The sequence below is a fragment of the Neophocaena asiaeorientalis genome, unplaced genomic scaffold (assembly GCF_003031525.2).
Source record: "Neophocaena asiaeorientalis asiaeorientalis breed wild unplaced genomic scaffold, Neophocaena_asiaeorientalis_V1.1 scaffold275, whole genome shotgun sequence".
NCBI classification, from domain to species: Eukaryota; Metazoa; Chordata; class Mammalia; order Artiodactyla; family Phocoenidae; genus Neophocaena; species Neophocaena asiaeorientalis.
The window spans coordinates 3,021,254-3,040,526 of NW_020173679.1; the positions used below are offsets into that span (position 1 = coordinate 3,021,254).

At 48.7% G+C, this 19,273-nt stretch overlaps 1 protein-coding gene across 1 annotated transcript in view; it reads right to left on the bottom strand.

Moving 5' to 3' along the window:
* LOC112402756 (protein-arginine deiminase type-4-like) overlaps positions 1–18,961 on the bottom strand; it is a 57,750-nt gene extending 38,789 nt beyond the window's left edge. Inside the window, 9 exon segments of the mRNA XM_024749889.1 lie at positions 799–823; positions 826–902; positions 1,047–1,212; positions 2,693–2,818; positions 4,252–4,366; positions 5,835–5,902; positions 7,649–7,715; positions 9,260–9,440; positions 18,870–18,961. Of these exon segments, the coding sequence (XP_024605657.1) occupies positions 799–823; positions 826–902; positions 1,047–1,212; positions 2,693–2,818; positions 4,252–4,366; positions 5,835–5,902; positions 7,649–7,715; positions 9,260–9,440; positions 18,870–18,961 (917 nt within the window).
* Between the last annotated feature and the right edge of the window lie 312 nt (positions 18,962–19,273).

The following is a 19,273-nucleotide window of genomic DNA, read 5'->3' on the forward strand; positions in this document are numbered from 1 at the left end:
GATGGAGGAGGGGAGGGGCACGGTGGGTGCTCCAAGGCACCTGGAGCCTGGACAGAGACCGCAGCTCACCCTGCCTCTCTGCTCTTAGCAAGCATAGCTCACTGAACTCTGGTAACAACCCAGGAGGGGAGCTAGCGATCAGCCTTCCACAGAGGAGGAGACAGAATGAGGAGGTCAGAGCTCAAGGTCACGCCACCTGGATTCGAGCCCAGGCCTTGCTGGCTTCCAGCCTGCGTCCCGACCACGGGGTTACATTCTCACCCCTTCTGCCCCAAAGCAATGGGAAGGGGAGAGGGGAAGGTCCCCCTGTGACCCCACATGGTTAGCAGGGGCTCTCAGACTGTGGGAGGGATGCCGAGCCTCCCCTGGCAACTTGTGAAAACACAGCTGGGCCCCATCCCGTCCCCAGAGTCTCGAGACCCAGCAGTTCAGAGGTTGGCCCGGAACGTGCATTTTAAATGAGTGCCCAGGGGTTTCCGGTGCAGAAGGCTTACAGGCTGCCCTCTGAGGAGCCCTGGAGGCCTCACCCAGGGACTCAGGGTTCTCATCTTCCAGGTCTGGCAAACTCTAGAGGCCCCCAGGAGCTAAAGGAGCCCTTGGGCTGCCTCAGGGTGGGATAGTGACACGAAAACACCACCAATAATGATTTTCCCGACCTTTTTATGGTTCTTAACAAGCCTCAGCCCTCAGCAAGTCATAGCACAGATACCACTTTTCCCCATTTATACAGCAAGTGCATGATGGGCTCTCCCTGGGGGTGTGTCTGTGCCCCGCCCTCAGCCCTCCAGGGCCCCTCACCTGCACACATACACCTCCTCGGGGACTGAGTGTTGGGGGTCATGATCCAGGGGGCCACATGGAAGACCACGCTGTCTTAGAAAACCAGGGCCTTGGGGGAGCTCCTGCAGGGGGAGGGACAGGGGAGGAACTGTCACAGCAGCCAGGGCCCAACACCTACTGCTTCCCAGTGGCTGTTTGGAGCCCCCTCCACAGCTGGGCCAGTGCCTGGAAGCCCAGATCCTCCTTCTTGGCCTACCGGGTTGGACGTGTCCAGCAGGGAGACATTGAGGGAAATGAGCCCTGGGAAGCTGGCGTCTGGGAAAGCCAGGCCCTCCACATAGAAGTCTGTGCTGTGCTGGCCACCCTGGAGCTCCAGCAGGTGAGAGGGATGCTGTGGCCCCAGGATCATGCCGTACCTGGAGGGCTGTTTGTCTGCTGGGAGAGAGCAGGGGAGGCTCAGGTCTGCGTCCCTACTTCTGAGACCTTGTCTTCTTGGTGTGTGATGCCTTCCCAAGGCCGTGGCATCTCACCCCTAAGGACCCCTCACAGCTGGATCTGGCAGGAACCTCCCCTTAGGAGGAAGGGACTAAAGGCCCTGCCCTCGCCCTCCCAATGGAGGTCCAGGAATGGAGTGATGAGGGTGCCTGAGTCATTCACAACTTTGCAGAAAGTCCAATATACATTATAGTTCGTTCATTCATTCATCCATCCATTCACTCCCTATCACCTGCTCTCAGCTGACACCTGGAAAGACCAGGGTGACAGACACTGTCCTGGTCCCCAGGGAGTGCATAATCTCCTGGGTAAGTAGGGAGGAGCAAAGACAGTCAAAATTACAGATAGTAGTAAGTTCTGGAAGGTCAGGGAAGGCTTCCTGGAGGAGGTGATACCTCCATAGAGGCAAGGAGTTGGTTTGTGGCCAAACCAATGTCAGTCTAATCGCTGAGGTTTGAATGGAAGTCAGATCAAGTTGTGCCTCTGCACAGCCCTCAGATGGCCCCCCACTTCCCACAGACTAGCCACAGTCATTTCCTGCCTCCCTGACCCAGCCCCTTCCCCTCTGGCCTTTCTTCCCCACCCTCATATTGCATTATGCACTCCAGCGGAGCCAGCCTCCCTACATTCCTCAAGCCCATGGGCACATCCCACCTCAGGGCCTTTGCACCTGTTGTTCCCTCTGCCAGGAGTGTCCTTCCCCTGGGTGTTCCCACACCTCTGTCTGCTCAATGACACCTTCTGGGGGAAGCCTTCCTCGGCCCCCCTTCCCCACACCCCTCGTTCTCTTCCTCTTCACTGTTGCATCCCTCTGTGTAGCATTTAATGCCGTCTGAGGCACTAGACACTTTACTTAATGATTTTACATATCATTGCTCTCAACCCGCTGAGATGAAAGTGACATGAGGGCAGAGACTTTGTTTTGTTCTTTGCTCCGTGCCCTGTGCCTAGAACCGAGCCCAGCACTCAGTGGCAGGTGCTCGCAAGCCGCTGAGAAGTTACTGATGTCTCTGATCACCAGGTTGTTGGAGAACAAATTATTACATATTACAGTTATTATGTGCAGTCAGCTTGGATTCAGAAACCTCTGTAAACAACAGTCCTGTGTGTGTGTGTGTGTGTGTGTGTGTGTGTGACAGAGACAGACACACAAAGAACAGCTACCACAGTCCTTGGGAGGGAGGTCATTTCCTTCTCAGCGCTCATCCAGCTCATCATCTCGTTTGCTGCATTTTGTCTGTGCCCTTTCTACAAGGCAGTGGGCAGAGATGTCCACCGTGCTTACTGCGGCATCCTCAGTTCTTAGAACCTGGCACAGGGTAGGTGTTCAGGAATTATTCACTGAAGTGTGTGTGAAGGGGCTGAATCCCATTGGCTGGGGTGGGAAGGGAACACCAAGGTGACGGCCAAGGGCGACTCACCATTGGCTCGAAACTCCTGACTTTATCCATCTCAGACTTGGCCACATGGAGCACCAGCTGGTGCTTGCTGAAGTCCCTGGGGGTCTTCATGCTCAGGGTCACCAAGGACATGTCCTTCAGATCTGGAATGAGAAGGGCATGGCCTGAGACGCAGGCCCCTGAGACTACGCCCCCCCAACCCAAGACCACCCTTCATCACGTCACCTGCTTTATTTTCCTTATGCTCTTTCCAGTATTTAAACAATATTTTTCATTTTAGAATTAAAGGAATGCAAGGTTTTGGTCCTCTCCCACTAGGATGAACTTAGGATGTAAGCTGGCCAAAGCAGAAATCACATTTATCTTGTTTGTTGCTCTGTTCCCAGCTCCGAGAAGCATCTAGAACAATGCCTAGCACAAGGCACGTGCTCAATAATTATTTGTGGGGTGAATGAGTGGAAAGGTTTCTCCCCGGGGCCTGCGTGGGAAGTGAGCCAACCTGAATAGTGGCTGGCAAAGGCTTGGGGAGATTGAAGATGGACGAGAATCAGAGGCTGGACAAGAGTCACGTGGTCAAGGGCACTGGAGTGGGCGGGGTTTGAACCCTGGATCTCTGTGGGCTTGGGGAGGTATTTCAGCTCTCCGTCCCTCTGCTTCCTCGTAAATACACGGGGCTAAGCGCAGAGCGCACACGGAGGGAAGGGTGCAGTCATATGTGTAAAGCGCATATTATAGCGCCCGGGCTGTTTGATTATTACTGTGTGCCAGGCACCGTGTAGAGGCTGCTCCCTGGCATCAGGCCAGGCCAACTCCATGCAACTTTAAAATGCATCCATTTCTAGGCCATTCTAGCAACTCCCCAGGAAGGCGGCAGCTGCTGCCCTGGCCAAATGATCCTGCCCCCCTCAGCGCCCTCCTCCAGTGCAGGTCTTCCACCCTGGCCATGCCTCAGAGGTGTGCCAGCAGGGACCCTGCGCCCAACTTGTGCCCCTAAACCTACCCTGGTGTTGGGATGCCTGGGTTCAAATCCTGAGCCTGTGACTTACTAGCTGTGTGACCCAGAGCAAATTGCTTAACTTCCCCATACCTCAGTTTTTCTATCTGTAAAGTGGGGGTGAGGACCATACATACTTCTGAAACTTGAGCTGAAGGATCAAATGAGTTAAGAATTCTGAACTGGTCCGAGCAGTGCCCAGCCTATGGCAGGGGCTCAGGGCTGCTCTGGCATGAATTTGGGGGCTCTAGTCAGGCTTTCATTTTGAATTATTTTGGGCCCCAGGTTTGACCCAAGAGCAGAAGTTTGGGTTGGTTAACGGGCTGGGGATGGAAATTGGGCCCTGGAGGAGGCATTGGGAGACTGAGCGTTGCTCCCAGCTCTTCCCTGGCTGCTGTGTGACCTTGGGCAGGTTACTTGCCCTTTCAGGACCCCTGTCCATTCCTTCACCTACATAGCAGGCATGCTAAAAAGAACATGCTTCCAATAACCCTGGTTTCTGAGGGTTGTTACAAGGCTCAGGACAAAAGGCTTCACAAAAAGGCAATGCTCTATTCCCATTGGTTCTTGGGGGGTCTTTACCTTTGCTGTCAAGCTGGTCATCCTTGCAGTCCGCAGTGGAAGATTTGGGATTGCCTCTGTCACAGTTCACTAGCAGGATGGCACCCTGCCCATGAGGGCCCCAGGCCCAGGTCCTCTGTGGACACCCAGCAGAGATGGGGCACACTTAGGAACCTGTGTATGCCCCTCCAAATCCTGGGAAAGCCCAGCCACCTTGCCCTAACACCTCGATAGCCTTTTGTGATTTACACATTTTGTTCCCACATCAGGTAATTTTTTGGTCCCAAGAGTGGATTTTTGCCTGCCCCAAAAGTCATAAACAAATTCCACTCATCCACTTAAAAAAAGGAGCCCAAGACAGTAAAATTGATTTCAACAGCTTTTAAAAACTGTTGGATTAACAAACCAAACTGCACTAAATATTTGTGTCTAGACTCAAATCTAAATAGCTCCTCTTCTGAGAACTCTTAATTACTCCTTCACCAAAGTGTGGGCACTATTCTTAGCAGTTGGTTACTGTCTGCCCAAAGATGAAAGCAAATTGAGCAGCCCCTCCCAGCAGGAATCTAATAGTGATGACATCTTCTGTTTGTAGGAGAGCATTCTCCCCCGGGGAATGACTGTGTTTTGGGAGGCACCCAAGGATGAATTCCACTCCCAGAGCTGTAATTCTTCCCCCGACTTTTGACTGACCCCACAAAGGGATGTTAATTTTTGACAGGTCATATCATCTTAACATGCACACCAGCATATGGAGAATTCCCTGGCGGTCCAGTTAGGACTCGGTGCTTTCACTGCAGGGGGCACGGGTTCGATCCCTGGTTGGGGAAATACTATCCGGCAAGCCACGCAGTGTGGCCAAAATAATAAATAAATAAATAAATAAAATACAGTGCCCACCAGCACAAAAATGTGCAGGCAGCTTTGGGGTTTCAGGGACACCCTGAGGTTTATCCATGGACCCCAGTTAAGACGATTCATCACCTGTGTACGACATCACCCTATATTTCTGCAACATACATTCCCTCCCCCAACCTGGCTCCTTCCCTCCTCTATCCCCTGCCTCTTTTCTTTATTATTCACCTCATGTGAACCTCTCCCACCAGTAGCTAAAGTCTAGTATAAGGGATTTTTTTTTTTTTTTTGGCTGAGCTTTGCGCTTGCAGGATCGTATTTCCCTGACCAGGAATCGAACCCGTGCCCCCTGCAGTGAAAGTGTGGAGTCCTAACCATTGGACCGCCATGGAATTCCCCATAGTATAGGGAATTTTTGAGCCAGAGTTGAGACCTGCCTGCAAATTTTCTCTCTGCTGTGCATGAACTGGGTGAGTCTAGTTTCCAGTTTGTGGGACAACACATTCTCTGAACCCACAATTATGAAAATCTAGTTTTGTAGAATAGATGGGACCTATGTAAACCAAAACGGTAATGGTATTCGTGATTTTAATGTTCTTTTTTTTCCTGTTCTTAAATTTGTTTCGTTTACTATTAACATGGATACATGAGACAGACCGCTGTTCACCTCATCACCACCAGGGGGCGCGCTAGGAGAAGCCGGTGGAGTTACGGGAGCATTTGGGGTGCCGGACAAGGTCGAGCCATACCTGGTCCTTCCTGCCTCCGGTGGACTTCATTTTGCCAGTGCGAGTGAAGTCCGCGCTCAAGGAGATTTCTGAAATCCCGGGGAGTAAGAGGAGAGGGATAGTGAGGGTGCAAGGTGGGAGCACTCAGTCTGGTCCCAGATGGACAATCCTTTCCCCAGGAGACCTATCTGCACAAAGGCTTCTTTCTCACTGGTTCAGAGGAGACACAGGTTCTAAGACACCCCCATGTCTCCCAAGAAGAAGTCTGGTTGCAATTCTGACAGCAGAGCCGGGGCTTCTAACCACACACATTCTCCTCTCATGGAGGACCTGCCACAGCTGTGATGCCAACCAGACCCTGCATGTCTGGCCATCCCCAAGGGTCTCAGAAAGAGTTCCCGGTCACCCCAATGGATGTATGGTACGAAGCCCCTGCAAGGACACCTTGCCAGGCTCTCAAAGGCCTCTGGCCCCAACTCCAGCCCCAGTGACTTTGGGGTAGGGGACACAGTGGTTATTCCAACCCCACCTGGCTCTTCGTTCTGTGTACCGTGACTGCACTGGGGACAAACCACAGCCCCAAACATACCCTGCTCTGTCCAAATGGCATGGCTGAGAAAGCATATGTTCGCTTCTGAATCCTTCCCCTCTCATCAGAGCGCATGACTATACGGTCATTCCAATGACATTGTGTAGCGACCCCATGAGCTCACAGAATGAAATTGACCTAGATGACATTTTAAACATATCCATAGCCATGTATTGATGTTGGGCCACAGAGCATAGCGCTTGGTGGCCAGAACTTCCTGGCTCCTTTGCTAACCAGCTGTGTAATCTTGGGCAAGTCCCTTTACCTCTTGTACCTCAGTTTCTTCATCTGTAAAATGTGGTAATAATAGTGCCAATTTCATTGGATTGTTGTAAGGTTTAAATGTAAAGTCTTGGCACCCTGCCTGGCATAGGGTAAGTGCTATATAATAATAAAAATAACAATAATAATTATTATGAAAATGTGTATTAATGAGATAAATGAATGAAATTCATTAATGAAAAGAAACCTGGAGCTTTCACATGCCGTTCATATATTTAATGTATGTTTAAATAGTAATAATTATATTATACTATTGTCCAAGATGAGGTCAAGTTAAAAATATACTTTATTTAAAGAAGAATACTAAATAAATATGAGTACAAGCAGATCACTGATGTGGCAAAAATGGTGAAGATGGGACGTAAATAATGGAATTTGGGGAACACTGGTCTATATTATTGCGTAAAACAGTCTCAATGGGCTTCCCTGGTGGCGCAGTGGTTGAGAGTCCGCCTGCCGATGCAGGGGACACGGGTTTGTGCCCCGGTCCGGGAAGATCCCACATGCCGCGGAGCGGCTGGGCCCGTGAGCCATGGCCGCTGAGCCTGCACGTCCGGAGCCTGTGCTCCGCAACGGGAGAGGCCACGACAGTGAGAGTCCCGCATACCACACACACAAAAAAAAACAGTCTCATCATCTACTTTTTCTCATAAATATTTGAGGTTTCAAAAAGGTATAGAGACTCGTATGTTGAAAATCCACATAACACTTCCTAAGCTGAGAAAATATTGAGACGTAATTGAAGCTTCCTGCAAATGCCCTCTCTCCCCAGCTCTATTCGGGGTTCACTGACTGGGGAAGGAATACTTATGAACTACCAGATGCATGACTGGCTAGAAATTATCCTTTTCTCTGCTCAGTCTAAAGTAAGCTTCAGGGTGTAGTTTCTCCTGGAGAGATGCCTTGCATGGGTGTGTGTGTGGAGGGAGAGGGGTGGTGCTCCAAGGTCCCTGGCGTCACTTACCGACCCCGGTGATGTAGAGCAGGACTTCAACTGGAGTGGTCTCGGGTCCATAGTATGAAATCTGAACCTATAGGACAGAAGCCAACCACTAACGATTTCCCTTAGTCATTCAACAAACACTAACTGGCCTGCTATGAGCCAGCTCAGAGCAGGGTGCTGAGGAGACAAGGCTCAGGCTCCCAGCCTGTTAGGAACACCCCAGCTGGTGGGAGCAAAAGGGGAACAAAACGCTCAGGTGACTATGGTGTACAGAAGAGGGTCCTTTGGGAGACCAGGGAGGCAGCGGCTTCCTCTACCTGTATGGTGTCAGGAATTCAGCAGATGGGGATGTGGTGGAAGAGGCATTGGAGGGAGAGTGGCAACACCAACTCCCGCTGCCCAAGGTTAAAAATCCAGGAAGAATCCATCTGATTGGCCCAGCCTGGCCAGAGGAGGGCCGAGTGTCAGGAACCACACTTCTAAGCAAGATGACGGAGGGGAGTTCCCCAAAGCAAAACCAAAGAGCTGCCACCAGAAGAAGGGGAGCTCCTGAGGGTCGCACTGAGGTGTCTCGACCTGTACTGCAGATAGTGGGAATCCAGGGAAGTGTCACAGCCACTGTCACCTTGCATCTGGACCACAGCATCAGCCTCCTGACTGGTTGCCCTGCCCCCAGTCTGCTGCCTAGATCTAATTGACTCACTACACTGCAGCCAGTGGGTCTTTCTAACATACATATGTGGTCTTGTTACTCCTGGATGAAAGGTTGTCATTGGCTTCCTGTTGTCCTAAGAGAATGAGGTCTCTGATGCCAAACCCTCTAATAGTGGCTCCCTCTCTCCCTCACCTTCCCTTCTACCTTCCTTTCTTTCCATACAGCTCTTCCTCAGCTTCCCCAACACACATCTCACCCTCTCTTATCCAGAGTGTGCACACAGGCCACATCCCCTGTGTGGAGCTCTCGCTTCTCTTTTCCTCTCTTAAGCAGGTCATTGATACCATCCATCAGCTTGCCACTTCTCCCAGGAAGCTTTCTCTGATTGCACCCTTGCTGACCGGCTTTGATGCCCAAGGTCTGTATTCTTAGAGCAGGCAACAACTCTGCCCCAGGAGGTATCCCGCTTGGCCTGTCCTGCTGGGAACAAGAGGTTGTTGTCCCAGATCCCTGTGGGAATCCTGGGGGGTCCTGTTGAGTCCATCTATAGTCAATGCGGCTACAGTGGGTTGAATGGTGATTCCCCAAAAGATACATCCATGACCTAATCCCTGGATCCTGTGAATGTGACCCTATTTGGAAAAAAAGATCTTTGCAGATGTAATCAAGGATCTTGAAATGAGATCATCCTGTATTGTCCAGATAGGCCTTAAATCCAATGACAAGTGTCCTTATAAGAGTGAGGCAGAGGGAGATTTGACAGGTTGAGGAGGAGGTAATGGACCACGGAGGCAGAGATTGGAGCGATGTGGCCACAAGTCTAGGAATACCAGCTGCCACCAGAAGCTGGGAGAGACAAAGAACTGATTCTCCCCAGAGCCTGCAGAGGGGTGGGGCTCTGGGTCAATTGAGTGGCTGACCTGTTATGACCTGCTGACCTCCTCCTACACATCCCAGCCCACGGCTGCCACACTCACCTTCCGGTCACCTGTGCTATCGCTGGCAGCTCTCATCTTCAGGCTCACCTCCAGCCCAGGGTCCAGGGGCCACTTGGAGGAACCTGTGAGATTCTTCTTGGCTGGAGGGCGGTGGGCAACATCTACGACCACTCCTGGGGAAGCATTGATGCTAAAGGATGTGCAGTCCTTGGGGGCAGAGCTGTGGAAGAGACAGATGGGGAGGACAGGGGGACACGGTGAGGCAGTGCCTGGCCCACTACTGCTCTCCCCACTGTTCTTCCTTTCCCCACCAGTGTGGACACCAGAAGGCAGCCAGACTGACCCTGACCGTGGGAGTACGTACTGGTAGGTTGTCAGGAGGGAGTGAGAAACAGAAAGAAAATCCCCTGACCTGGAGAGGTTACACTTGAACTAGGAAAACACACGCACACACAGATGTATGTATAGAGTGATGTGCGTACCCGAGGTTTATATTACACACACACGCACACACAGCGCTGTGCACATATGAAGAATCTCACGAACAGTACAGACAGTACTCTGAAGGACCTTCCCTTACAAAACAACTGGATCATGGTTAGAATATATTTATTTATTTATTTATTTATTTATTTATTTTTGGCTGTGTTGGAATCAGCAGGCAGATTCTCAACCACTGCGCCACCAGGGAAGCCCTAGAATATACTTTTCAAAGCATTGCTGAGATGTGAAAAGGGAAATTGCCAAGAATTCCCTTCTCTGCATACACACACACATACACACACACACACACACACATCTCACTGTGGTTAAGAATACCAAAGACATGGGGCTTCCCTGGTGGCACAGTGGTTAAGAGTCCACCTGCCAATGCAGGGGACACGGGTTCGTGCCACGGTCCGGGAGGATCGCACATGCCAAAAAAAGAATACCAAAGACAAACAGATCTTAAAGGTATCCAGAAAGAAGAAAAGTCAGGTCACCTATAAAAGAATAATAATTATCAATAGATGGAAAGTAGACTTCACAACAGCAGTAATGAAATCCAGAAGAGAGTTGAATAATATCTTCAAAGTATCTTGAAAAAGTAACTATTAGCGTAGAATTGTGTACATAAAAAATTATATTTTAATAAAAACATTTTCAGATGAAGAGAAACTGATATTCTAAAACCAACACACTTTCACTAAAGCAACTTCTAAAGACATTCTTTAAGAAGAAGATACCTAATGTCAGAATCATCTGGATGCAAGAAACAATGGTGAACAAATAACATGGCAACTATTTTGGTAAATCTGAAAAATATTGTCTGTATAAAAAAAAGTTTATAAAAATATCAACATTGTGAGATTAAAAAAAAGAGCAGAATGTAAACTGGGAGAGGTAATGAGAGTTAAAATGGTATGAGGTCTTCAACTGGAGAGAGAATTAAGATAGTGTTGAATTCTAGAAGTGTAAAGTGTTCACCAAAAGAATAGAAATGGAGTTCATAAATTTCTATACATGGAGAAAATGCAATAATTTTTTAAAAGAATGGATAATTCCATTCAAAAAGGTGATTACAGAGAAAAAGGCAACATAGAAAAAAATAGACAACTAAAAACTAAAAAGCAAATGGTAAAAGCAAACTCAAATATATAAATGATCAAAATAAATATAAATAATGTTACTAGTTAAAAGAGAGTTTGGGACTAGATAAAGAAATAAAATCCAGCTCCATGCTATTTATAAGAGATGAACCTAAAATACAAGGATCCAGGAAAGATGAAGTTTAAAAAAAAAAAGGAAAAAAGATACATTAAGCCAATATTAGCCAGAAGAGAGTTGGGATGGATATATTAATATCAGACAAAATTAATTTTTAGACAAAAACCACACTATTAGCATATAATTTACAATAGGAAGAAATACTATAAAATACCTAGGATAAACCTAACAAAAGATGTGTAAGGTTTTATGGAGAAAAATGATCAAACCTTATTGAAATCCATTAGAGAAGACCCCAATTAGAAGAAAGAAATACCATGAACATGGTTAGGAAGGCTTAATATCATCATGGTATGAATTCCCTCCAAATAGATTCATATGGTCAGAAAAATTCCAGGGTTTTACTTGAACTTGACAAGTTGATTCCAAGGTTTACTTGGAAAACCAAGGGGCTAAGATAGTCAAAGTACCTTGTAAGAAAAAGAAGCAAAAGGTGAGGGACTTGCTCTACCACGTACGACTTACTGTAAAGTCATGGATTGCATTGTAATGGCTTAGGTAAAGAAAATGACAGATGCAACTTAAGAGAGATTCTACTTGATCTATGACAGAGGTGGTCTTGCAAATAACTGGGGAAAGTGAAGAGTGTGTAATAAACGGTGCTGGGACAATTGCTTATCCATATGGAAAATGAATACATTGAATAAGTAATTAAAATGATCCCATCCTCACACCATATACTAAAGACTTAAGAAAGACAGAATTTTGCATCTTTTTTTAAAAAATAGCTCATTTTCTAGAGAAGTTTTAGGTTCACAGCAAAATTGAGAGGAAGGTACAGAGATTTGCCATATATCTCCTGCCCCAACTCATGTATAGCCTCCCCTATTATCAACCTCTTTCCCCAGAGTGGTACATTCATTAGAATCGATGACCCTACATTGACACATAATTATCACCCAAAGTCCACAGTCTACATTAGGGTTCCCTCTTGGTGTTTTACGTTCTGTGGATTTGGACAAATGTGTAATGACATATATCCACCATTATAGTACCATATCAAGTAGTTTCACTGCCATAAAAATCCTCTGTGCCGCATCTAAAGACGAGTTGGCTATATCTATGCGCGGCCGTTTCTGGTCTCTATTCTATTCCATTGTTTCCTTTGCTAATACCACATTGTCTTGATTGCTGTAGCTTTAAGTCTTTAAGTCTTTAAGTCTTTTTCTAAAAATAATTTTTATTCGGGTATAGTTGATTTACTTTACAGTAAGTCTTGAAGTCAGGTAGTGTCAGTCCTCCAACTTGTTCTTCTTCAATATTCTGTTGGCTATTCTGGGGTTTTTTGTTTGTTTTGTTTTCTTTGTTTTGTGTCTCCATATAAACTTTAGAATCAGTTTGTTGATATCCACAAAATAACTTGATGGGATTTTGATTGGGATTGCCCTGAATCTACAGATCAAGTTGGGAAGAACTGACAATATTGAGTTTTCCTACCCATGAACATGAAATAGCTCTCCATTTCTTTACTTCTTCTTTAATATCTTTCATCAGAGTTTTGAAGTTTTTCTTGTACAGACTTTATACATATTTTGTTAGATTTATACCTAAGTATTTAATTTGGGAGGGGTCAAATGTAAATGGCATTGTGTTTTTAATTTCAAATTCCATTTGTTCATTGTTGGTATACAGGAAAGCAATTGACTGTGTCCTGCAGCATTGCTATAGTTGCTTATTAGTTCCAGAAGTTTTTTTGTCAGTTCTTTGAGTTTTTCTACATAGATGATCAAGTCATAGGTGAACAAAAAAAGTTTATTTCTTCTCAGTAGGTATCACTTTTGTTTCCTTTTCTAGTCTTAACCATTAGCTAGGACTTTTCATATTGTGTTGAAAAACAGTGGGGAGAGGGAACACATTTGCCTTGTTCTTGACTTTAGTGGAAAACTTCAAGCTTCTCACCATAAAGTGTGATGTGAGCTTTAAGTCTTTTGTAGATATTCTCTCTTTTTTTTTTTTTTTTGCAGTATACGGCCTCTCACTGTTGTGGCCTCTCCCGTTGCGGAACACAGGCTCCGGACGCGCAGGCTCAGCGGCCATGGCTCACGGGCCCAGCCGCTCCACGGCATGTGGGATCTTCCCGGACCAGGGCACGAACCCGTGTCCCCTGCATCGGCAGGCGGACTCTCAACCACTGTGCCACCAGGGAAGCCCTTGTAGATATTCTTTATCCAGTTGAAGAAGATCTCCTCTATGCTTAGTTTACTGAGACTTTTTATCATGAATGAGCATTTGTATCTTTCAAAAGTTGTTGGAGACATCTTAATGCCCATAATTAAATAAGACACAAAATCCATAAACAAGAAAGAAAAGATTGATAAATTCAACTAGATGAAAATAAATAACTTCTGTTCATCAAAAGACTCTATACAGTGAAAAAGCAAGCATAATCTGAGAAGAAGATATTCACAGCATAAAACCTACAAAGCCTTAGCATCCGTAATATTTAAAGAGCTTAGGCTACTCAACATGAAAAAGACAAACGACTCAATTAAAAAAAAAAAAAAAGCCCAGGGCAAAAGATACAAACAGGCCTTCACAGAAGTTGAAACCCAAGTGGATGATAAACATCTAAAGAGGAGCTCCACCTCACTAATAAGTAAGGAAATGAAATATTAAAGCCTTGAGACAGGGTTTTACACCTATTTGATTGGTAAAAACAACATCGTAGACTATATGGTTCAACGGCAACTTTAACACACCGCTCATGGGAGTGTCAAGTTAAGCACTTTGTAAAAGAACTTGCTGTTATCTTGTAAAGTCAAACATTAGCCCACCCCAAACCCAGCAATTCCACTCTTGGAGAATCTTTTGCACATGTACACCAGGAGACACTTTCAAGGATGTTCAGAGCAGCCCTTTCTGTGACAGTGAATGACCCACAGACAGTGAAATCCTCACAGACAGGGCTAATAAATTGGAGCAGATTCAAACCATAGTGGAAACAACTTAGAGAGGCAGCCCTCACTCCATAATGTCACAAGACATGGATTTTATGATTACACTTTTCATTTTTATTTTTGTAATAAAGTTCTTTGTCTCCATATTAAAAGCTGTAGGTATCCCTTATAGAGAATTAGGGAAATACGGGAAAAGTACGTGGCAGGCAGGCTTCTGAGATGTCTCCAATAATCCCCACCTCTGGTGTTCATGCCCTTGTGTGACTCCCTCCCCTTGAGTGTAGGAAGTCTCCCCAGAGACTTCCTTTCAACCGACGGAAAATGGCAAAAGTGATGGGCTGTTACAAAAGACCTCTTTCCCCACCTCTTTTTCTTTCTCTCTCCTCTCTCTCTCTCTCTCTCTCTCTCTCTCTCTCACCTTCACTCACCTTGATGAAGCCAGCTGCCATGCTGTGAGCTACGGAGAGGCCCACATGGCAGGGAACTGGGAGAGGCTTCCTGCCAGCCACGTGAAGGGAACTGAGGCCCTCAGTCCACAAGCCCACGAGGAGCACAATTCTGCAAGAGCCACATGACTGAGCTTGGACGCAGGGCTGCCCTGGTCAAACCTCAACGTGACTTTAGCCCCGCTGACACCTTGATTGCAGCCTTTGAGCCCCCAGGGCAGAGGGCCCAACTAAGCCACACTGGATCCTGACCCACAGAAACTGTGAGATCATAAACGCTATTGTTTTGAGCCAGCACGTTTTGGGACAACTTGTTACATGGTGATAGATAACCAATACAGGATCAGTCCTTGACAAAGACACCATTCCACTTGTGCTAAACTCTAACATCAGGTGTCCCTGTGTGCTCCCTGGTGCAGGCGCTGGCTTTCCTACCTGCCCCCAACTGCTCCCAGCACAATAGTGGCCGGGTAGCAGGATGGCTGGGTCGTCGTCCCTGGGAGGCACTGACTGTCTGGGTCAGGGAGACAGCCAGGGTCAATGTGGACGAAGTATACAAACTATGCCTGCCACCACATCGAATAGCCCAGGGGCCAGTCTGTCTACACCAGCTGGCTACGGCACGTGCCTGTGGATGTGGTGTCTGCAGCCGGCTGGGGGTCTTTGTGATCAGACACTTGCCTGCAGACTAGCAGGGACGCAGGGGCTCAGCTGCCCATGGGAAACCTCTCCCAGGCTAGCCCGGGAACAGCAGGCAGCCTCAAAGGGCTGGAGAGTGGCGATGGGCTTGGGCCACTTCTGATAGGCTGTGTGACCTTGGCCTAGGCACTGACCCTCTCTGGTCTCAGTTTCTTTCTCTGTAAAATGGGAATAATGTTTACTACGATGATGCTTTCTACGATGTTGTGCAGACTGAAGGGCCATGTGTGGTGCTCGGCCCTCTTCAGTAGCTAGGTAATAATATCAGAAATGAAGGGATATCATGGTAACAGTAATAATAAGGAATGCATGGCCCTTGCTGGAGGACAGTTCACGTCCAAGGGATGGTACAGCAGAACCAGTGCCCCTCTGCTCAATTGCCTCAGTTGACCCTACACCTCCCTGGCCAAACCAAAACTTAAGAAAGACCCTGGTTTCTCTGCCAAAGCCCGGAGGCTCCTTCTCTGCTCCATGCGCAGCTGTTTGCCTTCAGGCTCACAAAGCCGGGGTGGAAAGCCAGGCGTCCCCAGCCGCCCAGGTGCTGTGGCAGGAGGACGGGGATGGGAGAGGGACACGCCATGTGTCTGTTACAACAGGAGAACTAGAAAGCGGCTCAAAGAACAAGGGGGAGACAGAGACAGTGGGGCACAAAGCAGGACGCAGGACCTGCCTGTGGGGCGGTTCCCCTCGGCTCGCTCCGCCTGGCATGGCTTCCTCTCCAGAACCGAGAGAAGGGCGTGGACAGATGCCACCTGCTGGGGCTCTACAGCCATCCCATCCTCTCTGCCAGATGGGAAGCCAAGGCTCAGAGAGGTGAGGCCCTGCTGGGAAGTGGCACCACTGGGATTTGATGTTTTCCAGACCCTCTCAGGTCCTAAACAAGGGACTTTCATAAACACACAAGGGTTTTTACTGTGTTGGGGGCTGGGGGACCCGTGTGTGCTATTATAAGATAACCCAGAGCTGAATCTTCTAGTCACTTCCAATAGCCTCCATAGAGGCAGCACCAAGAACTTGAGCCCCAGACAAATGACATCATTCCTTCAGCTCCTGCATCTAACATTTCCTTACAACGACCACCAGATGGGCAGCAGCGTCTGCAACACTCTCACGTTCAACGACACATGCAATCCTTACGGAAAAGGGGGACCACTCTGCCAGACTCTTGGCATGCATTGTATAATTTAATCCTCACTGCAACTCAGCAGGGTGGGTGTTAATTTCCCCATCTTACAGATGAGTAAACTGAGGCTCAGAGACACTAACAATCTTGCCCTGCTCCCCACTGTCACACTGAGTGGTTTCCTGTTGAGAAGGAGGCGCCAGAGGAAAAGGAGTACCCCAGTGATTGCAGCTCCAGAATGCCCACGGTCCTCCGTGGTTGCCACCTCCTGGAACTCACCCCCCCACCCCTTCTGGATCTCTCAAGCCCTCTGGAAGCTCTACCAGCCAGGCAGCAGTGCCTAGCGAGGCCAGACCCACAGCACTGGGAGGCAGTGTGTGCTGGGGAAGCAGGGGGAGTTTGGGGGTCAGACAGCCCTGGGTTCAAATCTCCTGGCTTGGACACCTTTAATTTGGGTGACCTTGGGTAGGTGTTTTCACCTCTTGAGGCCTCAGTTTACTCCTCTCTAAAATGGGCATGCCGATAGTGTTTACCTTGCAGAATTTCTGTGAGGATTAGAAACCAGGAACAGAAGGGCCTGGCACGTGGTAGCTGGAGTCAAGATCCCTCCCTGACTCCAGCTGCAAGCATCACAGAAAGCCCTCGACAGGTTTCAATATTCATCTCAGGTCAGCGGAATTTTGTTTGAATATAATCAGTATATTTCCCATTGCAGACAAAGTACTTTCCAAACTCAGAATGAAAATCATAAGCAGAGCTTGTCAGAGCAGCTCTGGAAAGGCACCCATAGCCTGTGGTCTGTTCCTCTACAACCTTGTCTTTCTAAGCCCTGGGACCTCTGAGCCCAGCTGCAGGGACACAGCTTGAACAGAGGTACGGAAGCTTGTGCTGGGAGGGGGTCAAGGAAGCAGTGCTGGGGAGGGGGTGTTGCCAAGCCCATCTGTGTTTTTGGAAGGGAATTCAGGCCGAGTGAGGGTGGTGGCTGCATAGGACATGGGTGCTGGCAGGGAGCTGCTGTGAAGGGCAGGCAAGAAGTGACAGGAAGGGCTGGTCCGGGGATGGAGCGGGAGAGAGGAGGGTCCCAGAGCCAGGCTGCCTGAGTTTCAATCCTGGCTCCCTTACTAACTAGCTGTGTGGCTTCAGTGGGTTACTCAACTTCTCAGAGCCTCAGCTTTCCCTTCTGCAAAATGGGAATTACAGCACTGCCTACCTCATAAGGGGGCTGAATGAGTTGTGTGTACCAAGTGTGATGTGAATATCAGCCATTATTGTGTGAGAAACCATACATCACAAGGGCGCTTGAATACAGGGCTCAATACCTCACTAATGGAAGGGCTGTCTCCTGGGAGTCGGGTGGCCTCAGATGACCGTCAGCCTCTTCTTCCTCTACTCCTCACCCTCTCAGTCTCTGCTGTTCTCCTACTGCTGGCTGGGGGCTGGAAGCGAGCGACACTTCCAAGGAAATGTGCCAGACACTCCTGTGGGCACCATTCTAGGACCACAGATGCTCAGCCTGGAGCATCTGTGGAAGATCAGATGGAGGAAGCCAGGGGCTGCCACTACTATTACTGACAACAGCAATGACCCCAACCATGCCCACCAAGAGCGTTCCTAGACCATCTTGTTTAACCAGAGCCTGGCACAGGGCTTGGACATAATAGGTATTCAATCGGTATTTGTTGAATGAGTGAATTAATGGATGAACGAATGAACAACTACCAGGGGTAGGCCCAGCACTGTGCTAAGTACTTAACAAACATTTTTATGTTTTTCACATTTAATCCCTACAAGCACCCTACGAAGTGGGTATAATCCCCATTTCACAGATGAGGAAACTGAGGCTCAGTTGCCCAAGGCAGCCCAGCTAGCCAATAGCAGGGCCTGGTCTCCTCCTCGGCCTCTCCATGCCACAGCCTGTCTCATCACACCCACGCTATTACCCACCCACGGAGGGAGGCTTGGCTGAGAGGTGTAGGGCAACAAACTGCAGGGGGATCCAGGTCTGGGCTATGAAGTCCAGGGTCCAGCCTTGCTTCCAGGGCACACTTGCTGTGTGACCTTAGGTAAGTCACAGACCCTCTCTGAGCTCCCATTGCCTCAATGGTGAAAGGATATGGTCCTGTTTGCCCTATAATAATGCATTTGTGTTGGGCTTCCCTGGTGGCGCAGTGGTTGAGAATCTGCCTGCCAATGCAGGGGACATGAGTTCGAGCCCTGGTCTGGGAGGATCTCACATGCCGCGGAGCAACTAGGCCTGTGAGCCACAACTACTGAGCCTGCGCGTCTGGAGCCTGTGCTCCGCAACAAGAGAGGCCGCAATAGTGAGAGGCCCGCGCACAGTGATGACGAGTGGCCCCTGCTTGCCACAACTGGAGAAAGCCCTCGCACAGAAACGAAGACCCAACACAGCAAAACTAAATTAATTAATTAATAAACTCCTACCCCCAACATCATCTTTAAAAAAAAATAAAAATAAAAATAATGCATTTGTGGTGAGGCCCTGGGGAAGACCCACTTGTTCATGGCAATGAACTCACTGCCTTGAGTCCACGCACATCCCAGGGCCACTCAGGTGTTAGCTTTCTAGCTTCTCCCCTGCCGGTGGCTGCAGAGGCTGGAGCCTGAAGCTTGAGGCAAGCACACGTCTTGTGTCAGCAGAACCTGCTCATCCAGCATCACCAGACCTGCCCCCCAACCCCAGAATGTCCCCTGCTCACCCATAGACATCCAGCTGAGTCTTGGTGCCCAGCACACACACAGCATGGGTGGGCTGCTCTGGGGCCACATGGATCACTGTACCCTGGGCCATCATCTGGCCAGCTCGTCCCTCTGGCTGTAGAAAGCCACAGGGCTGGTTCGTTCACAGCGCCCAGTGCCCAGTGGAGGCCATGAGTCAGCACCTGTGGTTTGTGGCCCAGCCCCTCCCCACTCAGGTCCCTGGCATGTCTTCTCAGCCCCTCCTCTGCCCTGGAGCTTCCCCCTCAGACCAGGACCCTGTTTGGTGTTGATGCCAGAATCAGTGGCAGCCTGGATCGATAGTTTCCTGGGAAAAGCCGAGGGATCAGGAAGCCTGGGGGTAGGGGTGCAATTCTGAGGCCTCATGCCCACTGCCCCATCCCTG